General features: G+C 41.7%; 1 protein-coding gene across 3 annotated transcripts in view; it reads left to right on the forward strand.

The window, feature by feature from the left end:
• Positions 1–15857, forward strand: part of znf704 (zinc finger protein 704) — a 46366-nt gene extending 30509 nt beyond the window's left edge. For 2 of the 3 annotated variants that reach the window (XM_046417702.1, XM_046417701.1), the window contains exons 3-9: positions 4082–4185; positions 5520–5797; positions 9257–9357; positions 9806–10097; positions 10906–11040; positions 11128–11219; positions 11886–15857. In XM_046417702.1, coding sequence (XP_046273658.1) covers positions 4082–4185; positions 5520–5797; positions 9257–9357; positions 9806–10097; positions 10906–11040; positions 11128–11219; positions 11886–12000 — 1117 coding nt within the window. In that variant the 3' untranslated portion in view covers positions 12001–15857. The remainder of the gene's footprint in view (positions 1–4081; positions 4186–5519; positions 5798–9256; positions 9358–9805; positions 10098–10905; positions 11041–11127; positions 11220–11885) is intronic. The other variant, XM_046417703.1, reaches the window with a different exon arrangement.
• Positions 15858–23923: the final 8066 nt, after the last annotated feature.

Here is a 23923-nt window from a genome sequence, read left to right on the forward strand (position 1 = left end):
ATTTTTCTAATTTTAACTCCTTTGGTTTCTAATTTCTGTTTTCAGCATGTTCCCATGATTTTTACTGATTTTCTCAGATTGTTTCTACTTGCTCTGTACCTCCTCTGTTTTTGATGCTCTCAGGTCCATGCCCACCAGCCAGCCTGAGCTTTAACTGCTATCTAGTTACAAATCTTCCTCAGTCACAACTCAAGTCAAGTTCTCTGGAAGTTTTGTTTGTTAATACAGAAATCTTCTTCAGCCCTGTTTACATTTTTGACACAAAAATAACCGGGCCATATTAACTCTGTATTAACTGTAATGTGAATGCTGTTTAAATACAAAGGAAATAGAGTCTGCTGCCCAGTGGAATAGAATGTCTTCAAAGTCCAGTGACATAGATGTAGTAACCATTTCGATCACTCATTCAGTCTTTCAAAAGTCTTTTGTCAAATATTCTCTGGTTTCAGCCTCTCAAGTGTGAATATTTTCTAGTTTTCTATGTCTTGAGAAAATAGCATTCAGATTAAGCAACAATGAAAATAGTTGTTAGTTGTCTTTCCAATTGTATTTGTCTTGTCCTGTTTCCGTTATCGCCATTAAGAGAGGAGTTTAAAGAGTTAAAGCTTTTGGGAATGAAGAAAACTCCGTTGTGGCTATTTATTGTGTGCAGGGGTTGCTCTTTTTGTACCTGAAAGCATCTCATAATATGAGTGACAGTCAAGGTAAGGTATAAAATGAACACAGATATTTGTTACTGCATAATGATGCTACCTCAATAGTACATCAGTTTATAAGTCAATGGCTTTTTTCAGGTCATTAAAAAAACTTTCTTTAAAGGTGTTAACGACATTAGCAGCATCAATAGTAATATGTTTGTTTGGACCCTGAAGATAAACTCATTTTCCATTTATGAATAGCCTGCAGCAAGATACGCATGGTTCTGTTTCATGTAATCTGCATTAGTAAACAAGCTCCGTACTTTCACTGTGCATCCATGATATTGTTCCTTTTAAGAAGCCTCGGGGATCAGATATTGGAGGATGTTTTATTGCAAGTTAGTGAAGTAAGAATATTAAAATTCATGCACACACACACACACACTGGCACATACAGCAGCACACAAACATACCAACATATGAAACTCATTTATCAGAATTCACTTACCAATCCATTAACCATCCCAGCATGTCTCCCGTGTCACATACATCATGCATTTTAACATGCCTCTCTAACACACACACACATGCACATATGCTCCCAGTGTGTGTTAATTATAGCCATAATAAGCACTTGGATGAAAACTAAGTTTGATAAGACGACTAATGGCAAATGTGATTTGGGAAATTCCCTTCCCACTCTCTTTCTTTTCCTCCCTGTCATACATTACACCTTAATTATTAGTCCTCCTAATGTGTTTTCCTGAGATTTACTCTTTCACATTTCAAGATAAACGAAGCACCCAGTAATTATTGTCTGTCACTGTTGCCGTAGAGATAACATCTACAATCACATGTTGGCCTCCCAAGGTGACCAGGAAGTGGTTTTACAGCAACATAAGGTGGTGGTGGGGGTGTAAAAGTGTGTGCTTGGCTTAATTTCTTGATTTATGTGGAGGCTGTAATGACATCATAATCAGACATCAGCTAATGGAGGCTGAGGCTGTTTTCTTTGTTAGCTGACGCTCTTCTCTACTCTTCTCTTCTCTTCTCTTCTCACGGGGTGACCCAGTTTCTCTATTTTGCCTGTAAAGTAAATAAACTTTTAGCTTTTGCATTAATGTTGAAACTATGATTTATTCACAATGAAATTATTGATAACAAGCCACTAACTTCTGAGAGTCCATAACTTTAACTGTAGGGCAAATCTTGAGATCTTTGTGCACTAATGAAACCAAATGGCTTGGATTATATTAATAAATGTTCAAATGTTTTGCTATTTTACCTGTGGTCTGGTAATATTTTTAGTTGAAATGATCTGGCTTGTGTTTTATATCATTGTTCTGGCACAGATTAATCAAAATTCTACAGGTAATTAGCTCTTTTTAATTGTTGCTTTAATTGTTGGAACATTTTTCACTCTGTATGGAAAATGTTTATTCTTAGGATCCATATGGATACTTTATGTGCACTGAAAAATTTATGATGTGACAATGCGTCCTTGTAGTCAGAAATATCTAATTTAAACCACATTTGCTTCTCTGTGGAGTTTTGGCAGCTTTAAGCACTTTAATTCATCTTCAACACATCTGTGTTAGTTTTGGGAATTTCTTTTTTTCTAGATTTGCTAAAGCTCGGTCAACTCGGATAGGAAGCGTCTGTGCCTTAAGGCCATTCTAAAAATAAACATGGGGAGTCACGTCTGGGCCTGGAGTGGGCCACTCAACAAGTTTAACACTGCTGTTTTTAACCCTCTCAACTGCTTGGTTTTGGTTGTACAGTATTCTTTTGGTAATGCTGGGGTGTAAATTGTCACCCCAGGTTTAAAATGACTGAGGACCTCAATATTAACTTAATTAGATCCTGTAATTATATGTAAACTGAAATGTCATTGGAAATGAACTGGGAAGACACGGTTGCAGAGTTTCTACATTCATTCCCACATCTCTAATCTCAGTGTGTCATTGAACTGAGCAGATGTTTATGCAGTTTACCAGGGAATCCAACTTTTCTTACATTCCTTGTTCCCTCTTTTTCTTACTATTTATCAAGTAGAGTCAACTGTTTTATATATATAATGTATAAAACAAATGTAATTGTTAAAATCTTCATTCGTCGGGCGGTATATGCTCAAATTTTGATGGGTGATTTTGATCATTTCTCTTGCTTTCATTGATTTGATTGATTGATTGATTATTATTGATATTTATATGTGTTCAACATGTGGTTTACCTCCAATCTGTTTGTTACTTTACTTTAATGAAATAATTTAAATAGTTACGTTGAAGAGGTGCATGTCTGACACACTTTCTCTAATTAAATAGTTCTCAACTTACAAATTAAAATTAAAATTTGCCTTGATCAGACAAGAAAAAATGTATTGTTAAGACCAGAGAAGCCAGCATATGAGTGATAAGTAGTAAATATTGCATATTCTAACAGATTTTACATAACTTTTAGAATTACCTCACTTTTACATGGGCATTTATTTGTTGTTTGACAGCCCATAGAAAAGTAAAAGATGGGTTATTTATTCCAACAGTTTGTTGCCATAGTGGCAACATGCCAATTAAGATGCAGTGTAACCTACCATTTGATCTCAGCAGCAGTCAGAACGCGGTGATGGCTGATGTCATGTTTTTCCAAGGCAGCAGGAGATTTCATCATTGTAATAGAGTTGACTTTGATCAACACACACATACAACCCTTGCAGAACAAAACACACTTGTGCATGCACAGACACACACACAGACATACACACAGCTTGTCACCTCAATGTTGAGCATGTAAGTATACTGACAGTAAAACGGCTATTCACATCTCTTTGATCACCGGGACTTCCTCCCTCTGGGGAATACATGTGAGAGGATTAAGACACCTGTCTTTGAGTGCATGTTTGCTTTGCGCTAATTAGAACAGACAAATACTCGTGTTGTGTGTGGTAACAGTCTGTCATTTGGATTGGCTAGTGTGCTTACTGTGCAGCTTATTTTGATAATGCAGGTTTTAGTGATCGAACACAAGACCCACATCTGTCCAGTGTATTTTTGCATGTATTTTCTATTGTACAGGAGCATTTCAGCTGCTGGCTGTTGATTTTTATAATGGTGTCTTGGCAATTGCATCAGTCACCCACATAGGACAAAAAATAGATAAAAAAAAAAATAAAAATCTAGACCACCATGTAATTAGCAGCTCATGTTGCAGACAGTGTAGCAGATGGCAATGCTGAGTAAGTTTAAGACCAGAAAGAAATGATTTTCATCTGAAAACGAAGAGACACTCACTCACACACTTGATGTCCACCTTAAGATTTTGCTGTGTGTTTGTATGTGAGTGTGTGTTGCGGCCTGTTTAAAATCTGCATCTTTGTCGTGGTGTAATGTTTTGGGAGCAGAAGATGCTCAGTAAAATTCTCCCATTTTCCTCTTGTGTTTTTACAGACGGTCTGATGAGGAAGTGGACATGGACAAGGTGACGGCTGCCATGGTGCTGACAAGTCTCTCCACCAGCCCGCTGGTCAGGAGTCCTCCGGTCAAAGTCAACGGTGAGTATCACCACTAGTTAGCAACTCGCTAAGTGAAGGTGTCTTTGAGACAAATACAACATGCTTTAAACTTCACACCTTGAAAAAATACACAGAAAGTCGTCCAGTCTAAGTGTGTAATTTGTATGTTCTTCTCTACACTGATGGTTCCTCACAGCTGTTATCTTATGAATACATGTGGAAGCTTAGGTTGATAAATTACTGCCACCTGCTGTGCTTTAGAATTCTGTTATCAATGACTTCGGCAAATCCACAGAAAAGCACTGGATCGCTGCCACTCGTCACAGAGGCGGAAATCCAAAGAGCTCCCTGTAACTGCAATCACGTGCAACCACTTAGATCATCAGTGCAACCGACCGACTGCCCATTCAACCAAGCAGCCAACCCTCCAACCACCATGCATGCAGTCACACACATGTGCTCACAGACACACACACACACACACACAGTCAGATGTTAAAATGTACGTCTCATACGTCATGCACAGGTGCACTGAGTGGATTATAGACTAACTGTACAGTTTCATCTTAATGAAGTCACACAGATGTCACACTCATGTGCCCATGTTGGAGATCATACAATGTGCTTTTACATCAATGCTCTCAGTAGGTTCTCATGCATACTTAGAGAGTCTAGTCAAGCCAAGCGTACTGGTTGTCATTTATTTCTCATAATCTGCCATATGTTGTGGAATCAATTCAAACTCTAATTGACAAGTGTTTTCTTATCTTTACATTATTAGCTTTTCTGCATGACAAAGCCAAATGCATATCCCTGTTTTCTTATTGTCAGTGAGCCACTTTCTTTGTTCTGTTAAATGTAGTGAAGAGACAAGACTGAGAGCAGAGAAAATAAACCAAACAAACTAGGTCTGTTCTCAACAACTCACATAAAACCCCATAAACTTTCTCATACACACTCGTTTACACACTCCAAGGATTTCCCCAGCCTCAACCTTCACAAAGTGAAAAGCCTCTTGCATTCAAAAGAAACATTTCTTTGATCTTAAAAAAAACCTTGGAAGAGTCTCAGTGGAATCACAGAACAAGAAAGTAACCTTTATTTTCTTGTGTCACAGTCAAAAGTCGGGCTGGTGTGAAGTGCAAATAGAGCCGTCTGAACTTAATTGAATGTCTTGATGTCCCGTCATTGACAGAGGAACCTGTTTTGATGTGATTATTTTTCATCTACACACGACTGAAGCAGTTGGATTTATTGTTCGAGTTACTCTCACGCTTTACGTCTCATGTTCACTTCCATTTCCTCTCCCTGATGTCCTCCTCCTTTCTTCCCTTCCCACCATCCCTGCATCTGTCCCCTCTCCATCCTCTTAGAGGGTCTGAGTGGTTCGTGGAAGGACAACGGCTCAGCTGGCCCCTTTACCCCTTCAAGCAACAGCTCTTCCGGGGGCTACTGGAGCTGGTCTGCCCCCAGTGACCAATCTAACCCCTCCACACCTTCTCCACCACTGTCCGCTGACAGCTTCAAGCCCTTCCGTGTGCCCAGTCTGGGTGGTGTGGGACCTGGTCCTGCAGGGCCCGAAGACCCCAGTCTGGATGAGCAAGATGGCAGCAGTCTGCTCTTCGATGAGCCCATCCCTCGCAAGCGCAAGGTGAATACTGTAGTCTGTAGTACTGCCTGTTCTGCTGCTGTACGATGAAAACAAACCTTGGTGAATTAGTAATAAAAGAAATGAGCACACGCAAGGTGTTACATTTGAATGAATGATTTTGTCCTCACTGAAAACACCAGACAGTAAGAAAAGTGCTAAATTTCTTCTTATTATTATTGTTGGTTGGCAAACATCAGAATTGTTCATGACGGCCTTCTGATGAAAAGTGCCACAGACACAGCCTGTTTCCTCCACTGAAACGCCGGTGGTTGAAGCTGCTGTTCCTCATCAGTGACTGTGCTGTCTTTTCACACCTGAACTCCGGATTTAGTTGTGCTCATTTACATGTTTTCTGTTTCAGCACAGAACAGTGATTTCATTAAGGTTTTAAAAGACCCCGTCTTAACCATGTTATTAGTAATTTGTGCACTACACTACTGAGACATCAATTAAGCAGATTTTTTTAAATTGTGTAATTAAACAGCCTACACATAACAAATAGCAAGTCTGTCCGGTTATTCACCAAACATGAAGACTCGCATTCAAGACTGCTGAGTGAACAGAAACTTGTAGGAAACAGGAAGTTGTCTTGCTTATCCAAAAGTTCTGTTTTTCCGGAAGGTGACGTGTATCCGCTCACATAAAGTATTCTTTTAAAAGATTTGTTCTGGGGTGTGAGAAATATAACGCAAGTGGTGGTTTAGCGTGGACAAAGGCCAAAGTGGAGAGGAAAAAAATGCCTTTTCAAATTTGAGGCTTCAATAGCATTCAGAATAATAAACCTTCATTCATTTTTTTAAAAGCCATTTTCTCTCTCTGGCTGTGAGTTCCAGTTAAATTGGCCATTTACCAACTCAATCTTCTCACATTCTAGGAAACTGGAAAAACGCTGTTTTGTGATCATGACCTTATAGGCAGCCATAGCAGTACTCTAAGACTTTTATTTCAGCGTGGCTCTGTCACAGACTCACATATTAAAGGAGTTTTAAAGAGAATGGCAGCAGCTCTTCTGATAACAGGCGAATCTCTCAGCAAGAAAAACGGTCGTGACTCTTGTCTTTGATAAGTTGTCAGATGGTACACGAGCTGCTTGATTCCCCTTCTTCTACACACTGTGATGTTAACCACTGAGGTTATGAGACCAGACTGTGACTGACTGATTGGCAGAGATGAAAATACGTCAGGAGAGGACACGCAGACTTTTGCTCCAGTTGTAGTTTTGTCTTTGCTGCCTAGCTGTTAGGAGCTCAACAAACACACACGCACACATGCACACATGCACAGTTTCTTTGTCACTCATCTTTTCAGTAATTTCTACGCACCGCTGACAGCTCATCACATCCACGGCTCAGTGTCACTCTCATTATCTTTTCAGATGTATATTGCTGCTCTCTCCTCTATATCTCTATCTCCTTATCTGCTTGCCGGTTTGTTGTCCGTTGTCGGTCTCATCCATCCATCCCTTCTTTGTCTACCCCCCCTCCTCCCCGTTTTTCTCCCTTCGCTCTGTATGTGTGCATCCTCCCCAGACATTTGCAATGGCAATAATGATTTTAATAACGGCTACAGCAAACATAAAGATCCTACCGGCTTCAAGTCTCCTCTAAAAATCGATTAAGACTCTTGCATGAGCTCCACATCGGCACATCACATTTATTGAGGACTTACCACAGAAGAAGGGTATGGAGAGGATGAGAGAGACATTTAGACATTTAGAAGTGGGGAAGAGGTTACAGATGAAGAATTAAAGAGGGACTAACAGGAATTAAACGGACAACAAAGCGAGAATGGAGCGTTGATGGAGACAAAAACAGGTTCTCTAATAGCTTGGATGACAATGTAGCTGACTCGGATAAACACACACATGTGCCATATGTGCAATGCCAAGGTTTCCACATGAAATTATCTACATGCTCCTTTTGTGCTCTCGCTTCTCTCGTGGCAAGACAATACCGTTTGGAGCTCACCATTTAATTAACTGTGAAATGCTTCCTTTAAAGGGAATAACACACACACTAACGCACAGAACGGCCCTTTTGTTAACCAAGGACAAAACAATGCAGCGATGGGGGGGGGGAGCAGATGATTGTTGTGTGTGCGTGTGTTTCTGAAGGAGGAGGAAAATTAAAAAAAAAATAAGAGTCTAACATGTTGTCAAAATCAAATCAGCCCTGCTCAACAATAGTTTGATAGACAGGCCTGTAAAACCATTTATAATGGCCCCAAGCAGGGGAGCAGGTGGGCTGGGAGAAAGCTCACAGGGCTTTTCTCTCTAAGCAAAACAATGTACAGTCTCTCTAGGAGCCCACCAGTGTAATTACAGTAGACAGGTAAAAGATAGAGGAACCTCACCAGCTTACCACCAGAGGAAAACCTACTGTTATTCAATGTCATTCAGCTCTGAGGTAAACAGACGGGAAAGGATAGAAATGAAGTAGCAAAAAGCCGTGTGTCCATTTTGCACATTTGAACAAAGATGAAGGAGTATGTAGAATAAAGTTGTTTTCTTCCTTTGTTCACCGTATATTATGAATGTTCACTTTTTTTTACTGAGGTTTGACAGGTTAAGTTTGACAGCGTCGGCGAAATGGCACGAAAAACAACCATTCCATTTGTCCATTTGTTGGTCAATTTTATACCGTGTTTTAAAAATGAAAATCAAAAATTCCAGAAAAATTGCATTACCAACATAGAGGTGTACCAGAAATCATCACTGCAATCTGAAGGGCCTGAAGTGTGCTCCTCAGGTTATTTCACTGTCCAGTTTCTCGGTGATGTTTCATGTGAACTCTCTGTTCCTCACCAACTGCATTTGCCTGTACAACACGTCTGTTTTGTGTTGTGGGTGTTTGTTCAAATAAATGATCCACAATGCAGTTTCTGTATTTGTTTTGGATAGAGCTCCTGGAGTTCCCTGAAAAGTCAGTAAACACTCACATCTGCCATAGTTTTTATTTCATCAACTAGACATTAGCATGTGAGCGAAAGGATAACACGGACTGTAATAACCATAGATCTCATTCAAAAAAAAAATGAAATAAAATCTAAAACCGACTCCTTAAAATTTTTGAGTTGGTTAGATAAAGAGCCTCAGTTGCATTGACCAGCCGCAGTGTATTTACATTATGTTATTCTATTACTTGCCTGATAATGTGGAAGAACTTGAAAAGATGCTGTTACTTTTGCGGAGCTGATCAACCCTTTAGGGTCTATAGAGATGTAGTGAATGACTGAGGGAGATTCATATATAAATACATATAATATGAAAGAACAGCACAGGGAGTTGATCTGCACACTGTGATGTCAACGATGATAAATTCAGAAAGGAAAGATCCTCAGAGGAGAGAAATTTGTTTTGTTGTTATTGTCATCTTCTCAGTGGTTACATGAGAACACCACCCACACAAACAACAAAACGTTTATGTGTGACTGCGGCTGCTCCGTGTGTGTTTGTTACAGAACTCCATGAAGGTGATGTTCAAGTGCCTGTGGAAGAACTGTGGCAAGGTGCTGAGTACCGCTGCTGGCATCCAGAGACACATCCGCACCATCCACCTGGGGTAAGACACCAACACACACACACACACACACACTCTGCATATCTTAGCTCGAGTTCACTGAAAGCTACTTTGTCACTTCCTCTCTGACCCTTCCAGCCAGCTTCATTGTCAAAACAGCAGATTAATGGTTGATGGATTATCACCGCGGTAACACGTCCTGCTCCAGATGCGAGCAGGAGGTGACAGGTGAAAGGAAAATGAGTGTGGCGGAAGACAATGATATCACACATTTTTACTGACATTCATTTAAACTGCAGCCACTCTGCTCCACACTGATTAACTGCAGATGACAGCGTTTAGTAGGTTGTAGGCATGACATTAATGTTGAAGGGAGAGTGGGGGTCTTGTGTGATTGCTATGACACGTTTTGCATGTACATGTGGAGTACCCAGCATCCATAGGGAAAGTTCTCATTATTTTCCTTTTATTTGTTTTCACCCGTATGCAGGCGTAACTGTGACTCGGACTGCAGCGACGGCGAGGAGGACTTCTACTATACAGAGATCAAGCTCAACACGGACTCTGTGGCCGACGGGCTGAGCAGCCTCTCCCCTGTGTCTCCGTCCGTCCTCTCTCCTCCTCCCCCACCCTCCCCTCTCCCCTCTCTCAGCCAGCTGCCGGACTCCCACAGACCTCCACAGCCCTCTGACACCAAGGAGCCTCACACTGGGGGCACCACTCCGCTCAGCCGCTCTGCACCCAGCGCACTCTACCTCATCCACACGGACCATGCCTACCAGGTAATCACACACACACACACACACACACACACACACACACAGTGGCAGAGATTAAGATCAATGTACAGCACACACTGTTGTACTCGACGTGAAGATAAAAAGATCAATGCTCTCTCTCTGGATCAATATACACACCACACTTATCAGACCACACACATACGCACACAAAATGCAGAGCTTTTCTGGCACACACACACACACACACTACTATCAGGGTCCTCATTATCCTGATTATATGTCACAGTGTTTACAAAAAAACTAATGATGTCACAGCCACTTGTGGTCCCTCGCTCCCGTCAGCAGCTGTGCTAACAGTTGTGGTGTATCGACACACGGCAGCAGGTTTGAACAAGCAGTTAAGAGTGGAATAATAACACAATCTATCGTTTTCAACTCAACTTTCACGCATATTAATCTGTAAATCTGACTGGCAAAAAAATGTAACGACTGCATGTGCATAGCTACATGTGTAATTGAAGATATTTTAAAATGTGAGGAATATGTGAGAGACAAACATCCTTTCTTGAAACCAAACACATCCACACAACTCTAGGTACTATTGCACAGAGCTTTTGGTTCCCTTCTCAGCCTCACCTATAATAAAAAGCTCACATATTATTTGTAAAACAATTTTCACTGAAAGATAATCCAGATGCTACAATTTAAAACCTGACGTGAGTCAATCAGCAATTAAAACCACAAGAAAAATTACAACATGAGCTTTGAGGAGGCCATAGAAATACTACATGTACATTGTTCTGTGTGGATAGCAGATACGACCATGTTGACCTCTGACCTCTGCCTTCAGGCCACAGCTCCAGTGTCCATCCCATCCAGCAACAGTAACTCGGCCGGCTCAGCCTCCACCAGCTTCACTCCTACTAACAGCTCCAGCTTTAGCATCTCCTGGCAGTCACCGCCCGTCACTTTCACTGGGAACACGGTGAGGAAACGTCAATGTGCGTGCAAAGACCTGGCAGACATGACTCTACTTAAGTTCTTAACATCACAAATATGTCTGCCCCCTCAGGTGTCTCCCAGTAAAAGCCAGGGCTTCGGTGAGCAGCGCTCCCAAACCATCGCTGCCCTCTCATCCCCTCCCCGAGCCACCACCGCCCTCAGGTACCAGATCCTCACTGCTCGCTGAGTCTTACCTGACATTTACTTCTCGGCTTTAGTTAAAGGCCAAACAAATATTAGATATTAACAATAAATGCATGTAATAGGATATTCAACTTGAATTCAAGTGAGTGAAAATAACATCATGTGAAAAATGGAATATTGACAAATCAGCTCAATGTCTCCTAATTAAAAGGAAGTTGTGTTCAGTCGGCTCAGTTCAGCCTTTGATTTGGCTAATCCACGTCAATACAGAAAAAAGCTGCTTTAGATGGTGTGATTTATGTGGTGTCTCCTATTTACCTCATTAGGACATGAATAATTATTGCTGGACTCAAGATGGGCCAAAGTTAATGTGTATTGAAGTCATTGTTGTCTGCTCATGGTGGTTTAGCTGCTGTTTAAAAACACTGAAGACTGTTAATGTGAATGACATTTGGAGAAAGATGCTTGTCGGCTTACTTTAATTGGATGAGATGTTTGATTACCGCACTCATATATGTGTGGTGAAGCTACAGCCAGCAGTGGGTTAGCTTAACTTAATGACTGAAAACAGAGGGAAACCGTTAGCATCGTTCTCTCCAAAGGTATCAATCTTCTCTCAGCAAGCAAATAAGGATATTTCCTAAAATGTTCATCCGCCTGTTATTCTCCACCTCTCCTCTCCAGTAGGAAGGTGCGTGGTGAAGGGAAAAAGTGCCGTAAGGTGTATGGGATGGAGAACCGCGACATGTGGTGCACCGCCTGTCGCTGGAAAAAGGCCTGCCAGAGATTCACCGACTGAGTGTCTCCCCGCCAGCGTCGCGGCGCAGCACGCCAACAGGCTCTGCTGCCTTTCGCCAGAGAACGGGGGGGAGTGGCATCATTTTGCATGCATTTGGTTTTCTTCAGCTCAAAGTCGCAACTGTCCGTCAAGCTCCAGCTCCGTTCCCCCCTCAGCTCCGCTGAACCACTTCAGGTGTGGAAGGAACCTAAGGACAGCGGAGTCACCTTTTACATTGCCGTCCAGGATTCCCAGTAATGCCTCGCCATTCCTGTCATTCCCAGTTTTGGGAAACCCCAGTGCAGCTAAACAGTGTAAAGAGAAAAATAGATCTAAAAGATTTCTCCTGTTTTTTATGTTGGGTTCAGTGTTGCATCTTTCTATGTTTTGTAAAGCTCTGGTTTTTAAATGGAAAGTCTTGTCAAAGAAGGGGTCCAGAACAAAGGCCAAAAGCTTTTTTTGTGTGTGTGTTTTGTTAAAAGAAAAACATTTTTATCCAAAAGAAGAATGGGCCTCTTTGCTGCGGTTTTTGAAGAACATTATGAAAAAGCATGGAGGCAAGGCTCGCAGTTTTTTGTTCTTCCTTGTTCATCTCTTGTTTTATTTCTGGACTCTTTGGAGGTGATCTTTTATCACCGACTTCACAGCCTCTTCCTGTATCTCACCTGCTCTTCACTCCTGACAGCCCCGAGGGAATGTACGGCAGAGCCGGGAAGGGCAGGTTGACATGCAGAAAGAAAGGAAGGAAAGGAGACACACAAGGTGAATGATCAATGCAAAAAAAAAAAGATAAAATTTACAGTCAGGGAAAGCAGATGGACCATGCCAGTGATTTGCCACATAAAAACAGCATTAACACACACACACATACACACACACACACACTCAAACAAACAAACACACAATCAAAGCAGAAGACAGGAACTGTTTTCTATGTCACTTTGATTCATTTTCTTTGTTTTATCAGGGATGTGATTCTAAAGAAAGCAAAAACCAGCAGCTAAAAACTTGGGGTTATACTGTATACAGCACTAACTCAATTGTTTCTCTTTTTCATCACACATGACAACTTTGCAACCAAAAACTACTTTATCTTATTTTTTCTGTTTTTGGTTTTTGTTAAGGTGCCATGTTTACTGTTGTTGATGTGGTTCTAGTCCCCCTGCCCCATTTTGGGTGAAACCAAGACTGTTTACCTACAACCTGCTAAAGCAAGTGTGTTTAAAGACCTTCCCGACAGCACTGGAAGCATGAAGTCAGCAGTGTGTGAGGCCATAAAAAGTCTAAACATTTTTAATCACATACAGAGAGACGAGATTGCCCTCCTCCTCGACTTTTACACCTTCCCAAAGGGAACAAAATATCTTTATGTTTACGTTTGCCACAGAGGCGCATCTTAATGATCTGTTAACCAAAGGGGGAGGGCTGAAAACCAAAAGTGAGGCACTTGCACTGTATGTGTGTGTAACGGAGCACTTGGTACATTTGTTGCTACTTCTGCAGAGTTGAAAATGTTCCTGTGTTCCACAAACACAAATACTTGACCACCCAGACGTGGCTACTTCCCCTTTGTCAAACCATTATGTGCTCCAAGAGTTTTGAAAAAGTGTGGAATAAGATATAAGCACTTGATTAGATCACTCCCTTCGTTGTTTAATGTGCAATGCACGCTTCATTCACTCGGCAACGTGCAAGCAAAGCTTCGGCTCAAGCTCCCGTGAGAGTCGTCGGGATCGACACGTGAACTCGTCACAACGTAAAGAGTGGCATTGGTTGAACTCATGCAGTTATCTGATTTGTCATTTGAATGTGTTTATTTGAATTCCAGCCTCCTTGTTGAGTCAAAGGCAGGAAACTAAATTATAAGGCCAAATAGTGTACGGATGTTCACTTTGTACTGATAAATGGACCAACTGGGGCTGCGTTCAGCTTTGTTCATGTACTCAGATTGATAGAAATGTCCTGTGTTCAAGCTGAGACAAATGTTTCCACCAACAGGAATATTGTGATTCTGTTTCTGCATTTATTATCTGCGTTATATGAAATGTTGCCGAATGCGCGCTGAAACCTTTATTGGCATTTCTGTCAGATATATACACACACACACACACACATACACACGCGCAGGTTTGTTCAACAACAGAATTATTCAGAACCAACACCAGCTAATACGCTCACATGCTCCCTCCATTTAATACACAGTACTTCCGCACCTGAAAATCGTAGCTCTGTCATGTTTGCTCAACTGTTTCTATTTTGTCATTTTTTTGTGTGTCTCTTCATGTATGTATATGTAGTTCTTGTATTTTCTTTAAGCTTCACGTCTATGACCAGTTAGCTCGGTCATCACATCTGCCACGTTATGAACAAGGTTCGAGTGTGACGTCGTGTGAGGAAGTGATGTTCCTGTTCACCGTGTCGGGCTACTATTGTTTTGAATATATGGATAGCCTTAAAGTCACTTTTTAAAAAGAATCATTGTGCTTCTTCCATGTCTTTACATTGATGTTTCAGTAAGAAATATTTAGATTATCTCAAAACTGATTTGCCATTGTATTATGTGAACGTATTATTGTTTAAGAAAAGATAAATCTATATATACATAAAGAAAAAAAACACGTTGGAATTTTAGATTCAAAGCAAACAAAACATTAATTTGGCTGCTTTTTTCATATATATATATATATATATGAATATATATATTCTGTTTATGAATTTTGTTTTCATGTTCTGCTGAAGGTTTTTTTTTTGTGTGGTTATTGTAACTATAGGAGGGAGCCCAGGAGTAATCCTCACTGCAAGCCAAGCTTGTTATGCTCTTTTCAGTCAGTGTGACCCACACGCTCCCGCCTGGAGCTCCTTCACATCACGCTCCCCGCTGCTGGCGCTGCTAAGCAGTCGAAAACCGCGGCTGATTAAAACCTTTATCTTATTTCCAATTCTCCCCTGCCGGAGTCACACGAGCCCACTTTCAATTAGTTTGATTGACATCTCGGTGTGTTTGCAGCCGTGTGCGCATTTGCACGCTTCTGTTTGTGAACGTGAAGGAGCCCCTGGCAAAGTATCCCTCCCTCCCAAGTATTTCTCTCGCTCCTCCTGAGGAGTTACACACCTTTATCAAATGGCCTGTGGCGTTTAGGTGTCAGGGTGTGTGCCGGTCGAGTCCATGGCGAGTCACCTGACAAACATGCTTTGGGGGTTCAAGGATGTTTTTGTTGCTCCAGACCTCAGTGGCTGATGTGTTTTTTTTGTTTTTTTCATGCACTTCCCATTCCCCATCATTGTGGTGCTTCGTGTCTTTGTTCGGACCGTCTCCTCCACTGGTGCGTGGAAATATCTGGCAGCCAATCGGATTCTTTCAGGATTCTGTCTAGGAACAAGTCCCTGTTTTGATTCTGTAAATGGCAGCATCTCCAGGCAGCTAATTTTAAAAGAAGTTCTCTCTTGATTGCTGATCCTAGATCAGCATTGAGTCGATCAAATGGCTTGTAATAAAATTTGTCCAAAATAAGCTAATGTCGCACCCTTGTTCAGGGTGAATCCAAATGACCTCAAAAGATATTTGCTGCCATCTCCTTGTCGGTCAGTGCGGAACTCGGGATTTGTTTGTGGGCTGCATCCTGGCCTGAGAACACCTTGGTCCCATTCACTGCCAGTGGCACAAAGATGGCCTTCACTTTAAGGGGCTTTCAAAGACACTCAGCCCAGGTCTGTCTCTGCATACTGTACATTCTGGTGCTGTGGCGGGGGAGACATGGAGGTGCTATGCTCCCATGCAGTGCTGTTTCTCCCATGTGTCTTCTGATCATATTGACTCCATTTTGTACAACGTGTTATGCTGTAGAACATGAAAATAAAAACACCCTGCCTCAAGTATACCAAGTGTCCAGACACGAGTTAGTGAATGGGTCACCCCGGAACCTCTGTTCGCTCTCCTGCTTCCTCATCAGTTTTGATGGTTGAGTTCATTTCTGTCTCCTCATTTGTTGGGTTCAGATGCGTAGGTCAGCACAAACCGGATGAACGTCATAGATTAAGAAATAAGTGCATTTTGTAAGCATTTTGTATACTGCTACATATGGGAAAATTATATTCAGTGTATTCCAAAGTGGCAAAAATATCCAGCACTCAGACTAAGCTGATGCTTCATCAATGACCTTAGAGGCAACAGCTTCAACTCAAAGCCACTGGTTCTGGAGCTTTTGACTCCATCACGCAGTCTTCATCACCAGATTGAGTTGTCATGTACCTGTTGTCATGCAGCTATAGGTGTTCAAACTTTTCTTTCATCTCATAACAACTGAGCCATGTGATATGGTTAAAAGCTCCAGGGCGAGTGAGTGAATGGGCTGTTTTGTTGACTTGTTCTTAATTTTCCCGTGATGTACATTTTCTTTGCAAAAATGAAACAAATGATCAACTGATATCATCGAGTCTTTGCTGTCTAATACTTTAAATTCATACCCAGCAGATGAACATGTTGCAGAGAAGTTTGGGATATTGGATAATTTACTTACTTGGGGGCAAAACTGGCAGACACAGAGTGATCAAGACTCAATTTTTATTCCCAAATGATGCCAAACATGCCATATGGCATCGTCCTCCTGATCATTTAACTTATTCATATTGGAACAGAAGTGAGCTCTCAGTCCTGAACCTGGAGGGGGGGCGGCTGCTAAACACGAGCTCAGGAACGGGCTGCCATCATAAACATGTGTTCGCACAGCAGAATTAAAACTGGTATCAAAGAGCCACAATAGGCCGTCTTGTAGCTCTGCTGAGAGTGATTTGAATACTTATGAGGACCCTTTCTCTTCAAACGGAGCGGCAGCGGCTGTTCTGGCTTTTGTTCTCCGGCGTGTTTACCCCCTCCGCTGCCGCCTATTAAAGGGTTGAGTGTTCAACCATGATTTATAAGCTGAATAAAACGAGATAGCATTATTCTGCTTACGGATGGTATAAAACTCAACTCTTGTGAATTATGAGGGACCCTAAATGTCTTCACATGCGCACGCACGCGCACACACAGACACACATACACGTTATGTCCATGCAGGGTTGTCCAGCTTAGTTACTGAGCAGTGATGGCTTTAACAGCAGTTGACAGTTTTATTAGCATTCCTGGTTTATGTATCTGATCCCGACTGAGATCAATATTTCATACAGGACAAGACTTGTTTGTGACAAGAAGCTGACACTTATTATACCTTATATCATCCAAGTATAGCTCAATATGTGCTACAGTATGTACAAAATAAGCTGCAGTATAGTGTATCTAAGCTACAGTATCAGTGTGTATCAGTATATTTATGTGATATCCCTGACTTTAAAACTCTCAGAGTTCCTACTTATTTCCATTTTGGTTTGCACTCTCAGCCCAAACCGCTCTGAAGTCAGCGTGGTTTGCCTTTAGTCAGGAGGCCCTCAGCACTTCTAGCAGGCGATAAAACATGTGAGCAGATGCCCTCAGGGTCATTATCTGCCTCGCTGGCCTGCAGCTCCTTCACACAGAGCCTCCTCTGTTCTGCAGTAATACTACTCAACAATAGAATGACAGCAGGTGGCTCACTGTGGAGTCATGTGAAAACGACTGGAAATGCATTTACACCTATTTTGAAACTGTGCTTTAAAAGCACAGAAACTGACCGTGTGTGTGCAGCTGCATACACCTGAGCAGTCATTGCGTTGCCTTGCGTGACCCCTCATATAGTAGCCGTGTGTCGGGGCAGGGTGGCATTGTGGTCAGTAAAAAGAGGAGGGGACCCTCCATCCTTCAGTCATTCATTCATTCATTCATTTGTTCAGGAATGTGAAGGAGGAGGAGGGTCGAGAAGTGGATGAAATGGCTTCTGCAAACACTCTGGGGCCGTTTTTGGGTTTGGCCATTAATGATTAAAAAGAAATCTTTTGTGTGTGTTTCCAGGAGCTGCCTCAGACCCGTTATGTTTATCTTTAGGGGAATATAGGAGTCCTGAATGTGCCTTGATGAGTGCAGAGTTTCTAGAGTGGACCTCAGCAGTCGCCACGTTATTTCTAGAAACTCTGTGTGGAGGTGTGTTGCTGTGATATGCAGGGCCACAGCGACGGTGATGGAATGTCTCTGGTGCTGGCTAGTCTGAGTTCTGCTTTCTGTACCTGTAATTCAAAGATTTGTGATACAAAGAAATGTCCCGTGAGTTGCATTCAGAGGCTCTTTTGGCCCCTTCTTGGTTCTAGGAAGATGTTGCAAAGTCCAAGAGTGACTTTTTTTTTTTTTACTCCGTGTTGTAACTTGTAAACTTTTTTCTTTTTTTTTTGACGATGATGATGATTCTATATTTCATTGTGTTTATTTGTCTCTTTCTGTCTCTTTGTTTTCCCAAACATGACTCCTCGCTCCCTTTTGTACAAGGGCTTGTAGATAAATGTATATCGGTGTGACGAATCGTTGTTGTGGTGCAATCTATAAATGTTTGGGAATTCAAGGAAGCCTCTCTCAGCCAACAGCACGTGAAACAGTCGGGTGAGATGATCCATTTTTAGCGTGGAGCCGCTAAATGATTTCCACAAGAACCCGAAAAGGCTTCACGTGCTTTGTGTGAAGGTGGGTGAATAATTACAGGCAGATAGAAAGACACTCTCACAAGCCTGACTTCTATTATTGGGTTTCATTAATATTCATTCTGAATATTAATAAACACTAAAGGGTAGCCTATTTCTGCCTCAGCTCCTTCAGTTTTAACTTGGATATGCAACAGAGAGCGTGCTGACCCGCCCTCTCTTCAAACTGGATCATCTCATTGGCTGTTTTATCTAATTACAATCATGTAGACCTCAAGAACTCAATGACTGTCGCACTGGATTTTTACACACTTTTTTCAAACAGTATATATATACTAAATGCTCTGGTCTAACTGTATTTTTAATACTGCATGTGCATGCAAAGAAGAAACTTATGTGACTTTATATAAATGTGCTCGGTTTGTGCTTTGACGTCCGTGACAGGGTTTGAGAGCAGCCAGCGGTTGCATCCGTTTATTTTATTGCGAGCTACACACTATATTGTGGTTTCCAAAATTCAAGATTGGAATAGAAAAAGAAATCCATGTGTCATGTTTTCAAATTAATACAAGAGAGTCCAAAGTAGCTGTGATTCCCTGCCGGCTCAGACCAATCTGCCACAGTCTGAGTAAAGCTCTCGCCATCCTTGTTGTGAGTGTATTAACAGTTCGCTGGTCCTGGGAGAGTTTAGTGGGATGCTTGTGGAAGACAGATCACTGGGCTGTGTGTCAAAGCCTGCAGCTCACAATGTTGCAGCGATGGGAAAATTGCCAGCTGGAGTTGAGAGGAAGTCTTAAGTGTCAAGTCCCAGTTCTTCTCCTTCTTCTTCTTCTTCTTCCCTGCTGCATCCCAGACCCTCTCTTTGCTCGATTGATATTTTTGGTGATATTTTTCATCTGTGTGTAATCAGATGAGGCCAAAATCACATGGTACTTGTCAAGCATTATGAAAAGCACCTAGGTCTGTGTGGAAGCCTGTAGTATACAACCTTAATATGATACGAAAGGCTGTGATTATTTTAAAAAACTATGCCTGAAATCATACAGCACTCCTGTGTTTGTGTATACAAAGACTTCAGATGACAGCGGCTGCTCTCCACCCCGACATGGCCGCCACAGTATGTTTTATATCCTTTTGAAGCCTCTTAATGTTAAAATTTGATATCATACTATCGTCCTTCTCCAGATGTGTTCATGCCATGGACAGGGCATTAGGGTGGCATGTTGATACTACCTTGTCTAACAGAAACATGGAAGATGGTTTTGGGGATAGTGTTTCTGTGCTGAGGTGAAGCCAAGCTCAGGATGCTATTTCACAAAACTCCGTCAGTTCAGCTTTTGGTTCACTATAAAGTACGGAAACATTTTAAATGAATCGTTGGACATTTGGCGGAAAGTACGAATTGGCTAGCTTACCTTAGCATAAAAACTGGGAGAAACATCCAGCCAGGCTCTGTCAAAAGCTGACAAAATCCACCTACCAGCGGCTTTAAATTCATGAATGGATACATTAGGTTGTTTAAATAGCTATGCAGCTAACTGAGACTCCTAGAAGTTTGTGGTGCTGGCCAAGAAATACTGCAGCACGTAAAATGTGGTTTTACGCCTAAATAAAAGGATTGAGCAAAAAAGATTTATCGTGTCATTTAGTAAGCTTTAGAGGTACTAGTAGGCGGATCTTATCAGCTTTTGACTGAGCCAGTTAGCCCGTCCACCATCTTTCCAGTCTAAGCAGCGCTAAGCTAACTGGGTGTTAGCTCCAGCCACATACTGTGTACTGTGCAAATCGGAATCCTTTTAGTGATTTCCATAAATTTGTCTTGTCCAGTCACTACTATTTATCTGAACTTTATGATTCTGAAACAACAGCACCAGAGGGAAAAGTTTCATTTTTTCCAAAGGCTGGGGAATTATTTACAAAACCAGAGTGCTCTGATATCTTAAACGCTGTAAGCTCAAATAGGAGTACTTGCCCCCCCACCCCCAAGATTCTCCTTACAGCTCTACTTGTTTTATATTTATGTGGAGAAAAGAAGTCTGGGAGCTGTTTGAAAACTACAGGATGAGTCCCACAGGTGTACTTCCTCTGGGTCGTCAGGAGTAGCAGTGTGTTTTCATCAGCCTGGTGTTTCATGGCTGCGGGATGAATGAGACAACAATCATTCTGCACCAGGAAGGCTGGCAATAGTGTGTGCTTCATGTTTACAGCAATTGGCGAGGCTAACCCTTTTCCAATCCACGTTTCAAGCAATTGCGACATTCCTATTAGTCTGCATCATTTAAAGCATTTGAATATGCAACTAGATATCTTAGCTGCAAACATTTTGTTGCCTGTGATTTATTTTTCATAAATACCTTTTGGGCAGGTTTTCTTTCACTGCGCTCATGCATAAGCTGATATTACACAACCGCAGAGCAATCCCTCCACACACACACTCACACAGGAATGTTATGAGTGAAAGAAGTGTGAAAGCCAACAGTGTGTTAGATCATGTCGCAGGGCCAACATGTGCCCATCCTGCTCAACATATGTCCCCGTGGCTTCAGGTCTCTTCCTGTGATGATGTGAAGAGCTCGCTGGTGGAAGCTGCTTGCGTCTCACCGGGCCGCTGGTCCAAACGCACAGCTCCACCAAGGAGTTGATAGCATCTTAAAGTGTGTGTGTGTGTGTGTGTGTGTGCAGCGTGAGAGGATGGAGTGTGTATTTCAGATGACCGCCTGAGGTATGTCCCATCTGCTCAATGTAGCATTTATACCTCCTCCTGTTTATCTGTGTGTTTCTGTAAGGAAAGTGTGAGCACAAAAGCTTATTGTGTCTCTATGTGTGTGTGTGTGTGTGTGTGTGTGCACCTCTACTCCCTGATCAAGCCATTTCTGAGGCCATAAGTGCACATGTTTGAATGTGCAAGCTGTCATACCTCATGCATTATCAACTAGTCCATTGATATAATATAATAAACCTCCCCCTGCTGCTTTTTATCCCAACCAGAGCCTGTGTGCTTCATTATCATGCCCTCCATCAGATGACCAACATGAAATGTAAGGAGCTCATGTGTTTATGATGCTAAACATAAGGTCACATTGTACCTGGTTTAAAACCCCCCTCCAGTCAAAAATGTGTTTTACTTCTCGCTCCAGTTGTTGAATGTTTGAGCTTCACGGTGTAGAATGATAAATTTTCTCTGTGCTCTATGAAAATCTGAAGAGGTGGAGCTCATGAGCAAGATTTGTGACATCACAAATAGTTTTGAAGCCAGTCCTGGTCCAGTGTTTAGTGTACACAAGTGCGATGTGGAAACTCACATACGTACACTGAGAGTGGGCTTTACAGTGAAGCGGGAGACATTTTGTGTACAGCAATTAAAACTGTGAAATGAAAAATATTCACATAATCTGGATTTTTTTAAAGAAGGAGAAGGAATAAGTGCCATTTTACAGATTTTAATGTGGTAATTATACGTTTTTTTTCCCTGTAAAAACATGTCAGACACACATTAGAGAATATTCATGTGTGCCTTAATTTATATGTGGAGGGGATGTTCAAGCTCACTGACATTTCACATGATTCAGTGACTGCCGTGTTTATCCGCGCCGTGGACACATGCTGTGCACTTGTCTGTCTGCTCTTATGAGCCATTTGAGCAGCAGGTTGAAGAGCAACGAAGGCATCGGTGAATCAGGCTCACATAAGATGTTTTGTGCACAGGGAGCTGTTTACGTGGACGTGTGTGTCCAAGTCATTGAATAATTGATGAGGGCGATGAGAAACAACACATGTGCTCAGGCTCCATCTGTGACCTCAGCCGATAAGAATCGCTGCCGTCCACGAAATTGGTAGCTTCCCTTTTGCCGTGAGGTTCAGGAGGTTCAAACCAGGGGGAGGCTGGGGAGGAAGAAGTAGAGTAACATATGGATCGGTTTTATACAAGCCATGTAGCTTTTTTACATTTGAAACCTCAAGGCAAAGAGAGACTCCTGCAGTTGCAATAGGAAGATCTGGTTTAGGAGAGAGTCAAAAATTAGAATCTAATCAGATTCTGCTGTCAGAAATATCTCCAAACCGTAGGTCATCAGGGTACCCGTTTCTTCAGAAGGAAAAATGCCCTATTGCAGGATCTTTCATTTTATTTTAGATGAAGTCACAACTGACTCCCTGCTCTTTGAAAAGTGCTCAAACTTAAAATTAAAAAATTTTGGCTTGAAATATAAGTTACGAGATGTAGATGTTAGCTTAGCCTAGCATAAAGATTAGAAACGAGTAAATGGCTTGTAACAAAAAATTGGCCTAACAGCACCTGTAAGCTGAATTTTTCTTGTCTATTTTTCTTGCTGAGAGTAAACTGAGAGGAGACTGACACCACTCTCATGTCTGTACAGTGTGAAGCTAACGCCACCGGCTAATTAGCTTAGCTTAGCCCAAGAAACATGTTGTTTTTTTACTTGGTTTTTGTACAGATTAAACAACTGAGATGAAATGTGTTCATCAGTGAGCTTCAGAGGCGCCGGTCGGACCGAGCCAGGCTGACTGTTTCCCCTCCTGTTTCCAATCTTTGAGCTAAAGCTAATAGCTTTATATGTAACACACAGGCATGAGTGTGGTGTCAACAGATTTCCCAAAACGTCAGCTAATTCCTACGAACTGTACACTCTCACTCTACTGGGTAGCGGGAAGTCATTTGAGACAGTTTCTGGAGGATTTTTTTTGTTCTGTAAACTCACACATAGGCTACCGAGCCATGTTTGAACTGAATGTTCATATGACACACACAGACAATTGTCAGTGTCACACTTTCAGTCCGTACATGTTGATTCTTTATTGCTAACACAACACACAAAGCACTTGCAATATGTAGACCTATATGTTTTGTCACAAATACTACACTCTGTTGCACCAATGATGTTTTCTTATATTTTTTCTGACTATATAATCAAATGAATTCTATGAATATATGATGATTTTTCACAAAGAAGAATCGATACACGCTGACTGTTAACACCTGTATCAATTTTTTTTTTCTTATCCAACCTGTGTAGAAACTGCCTTTGTTCTTGTTGTAAATGGTGTTTACTGACAAATTTTGTTCTGGTGCTGTTGTTGTTTGACTCTGTGTGCAGTTTAGACCTTCTCCAGAGTGATCTGTGTGACTGGAAGACTCTGGAGGCATCTGGTTATAACTGAATAAAGATTTTTTGGCAGCTGTTTGTTAGACGCTGTCACTGTGTCTTCTCTCATCGCTGCTGAGTTCAAAGAACACTTCACGCAACGCTGTGGGTCAAAAGATACACTTGAAAGTAAAAAGCAACAGGAAAAATTGAACATTTGAGTACACTTTTGAGTTACTTGTACTTGACTAGTATTTAAATTTTGTGCCACTTTTTACTTCCACTTCACCACATTCAGATAT

This window comes from Scatophagus argus, chromosome 17, assembly GCF_020382885.2.
Source record: "Scatophagus argus isolate fScaArg1 chromosome 17, fScaArg1.pri, whole genome shotgun sequence".
NCBI classification, from domain to species: domain Eukaryota; kingdom Metazoa; phylum Chordata; class Actinopteri; family Scatophagidae; genus Scatophagus; species Scatophagus argus.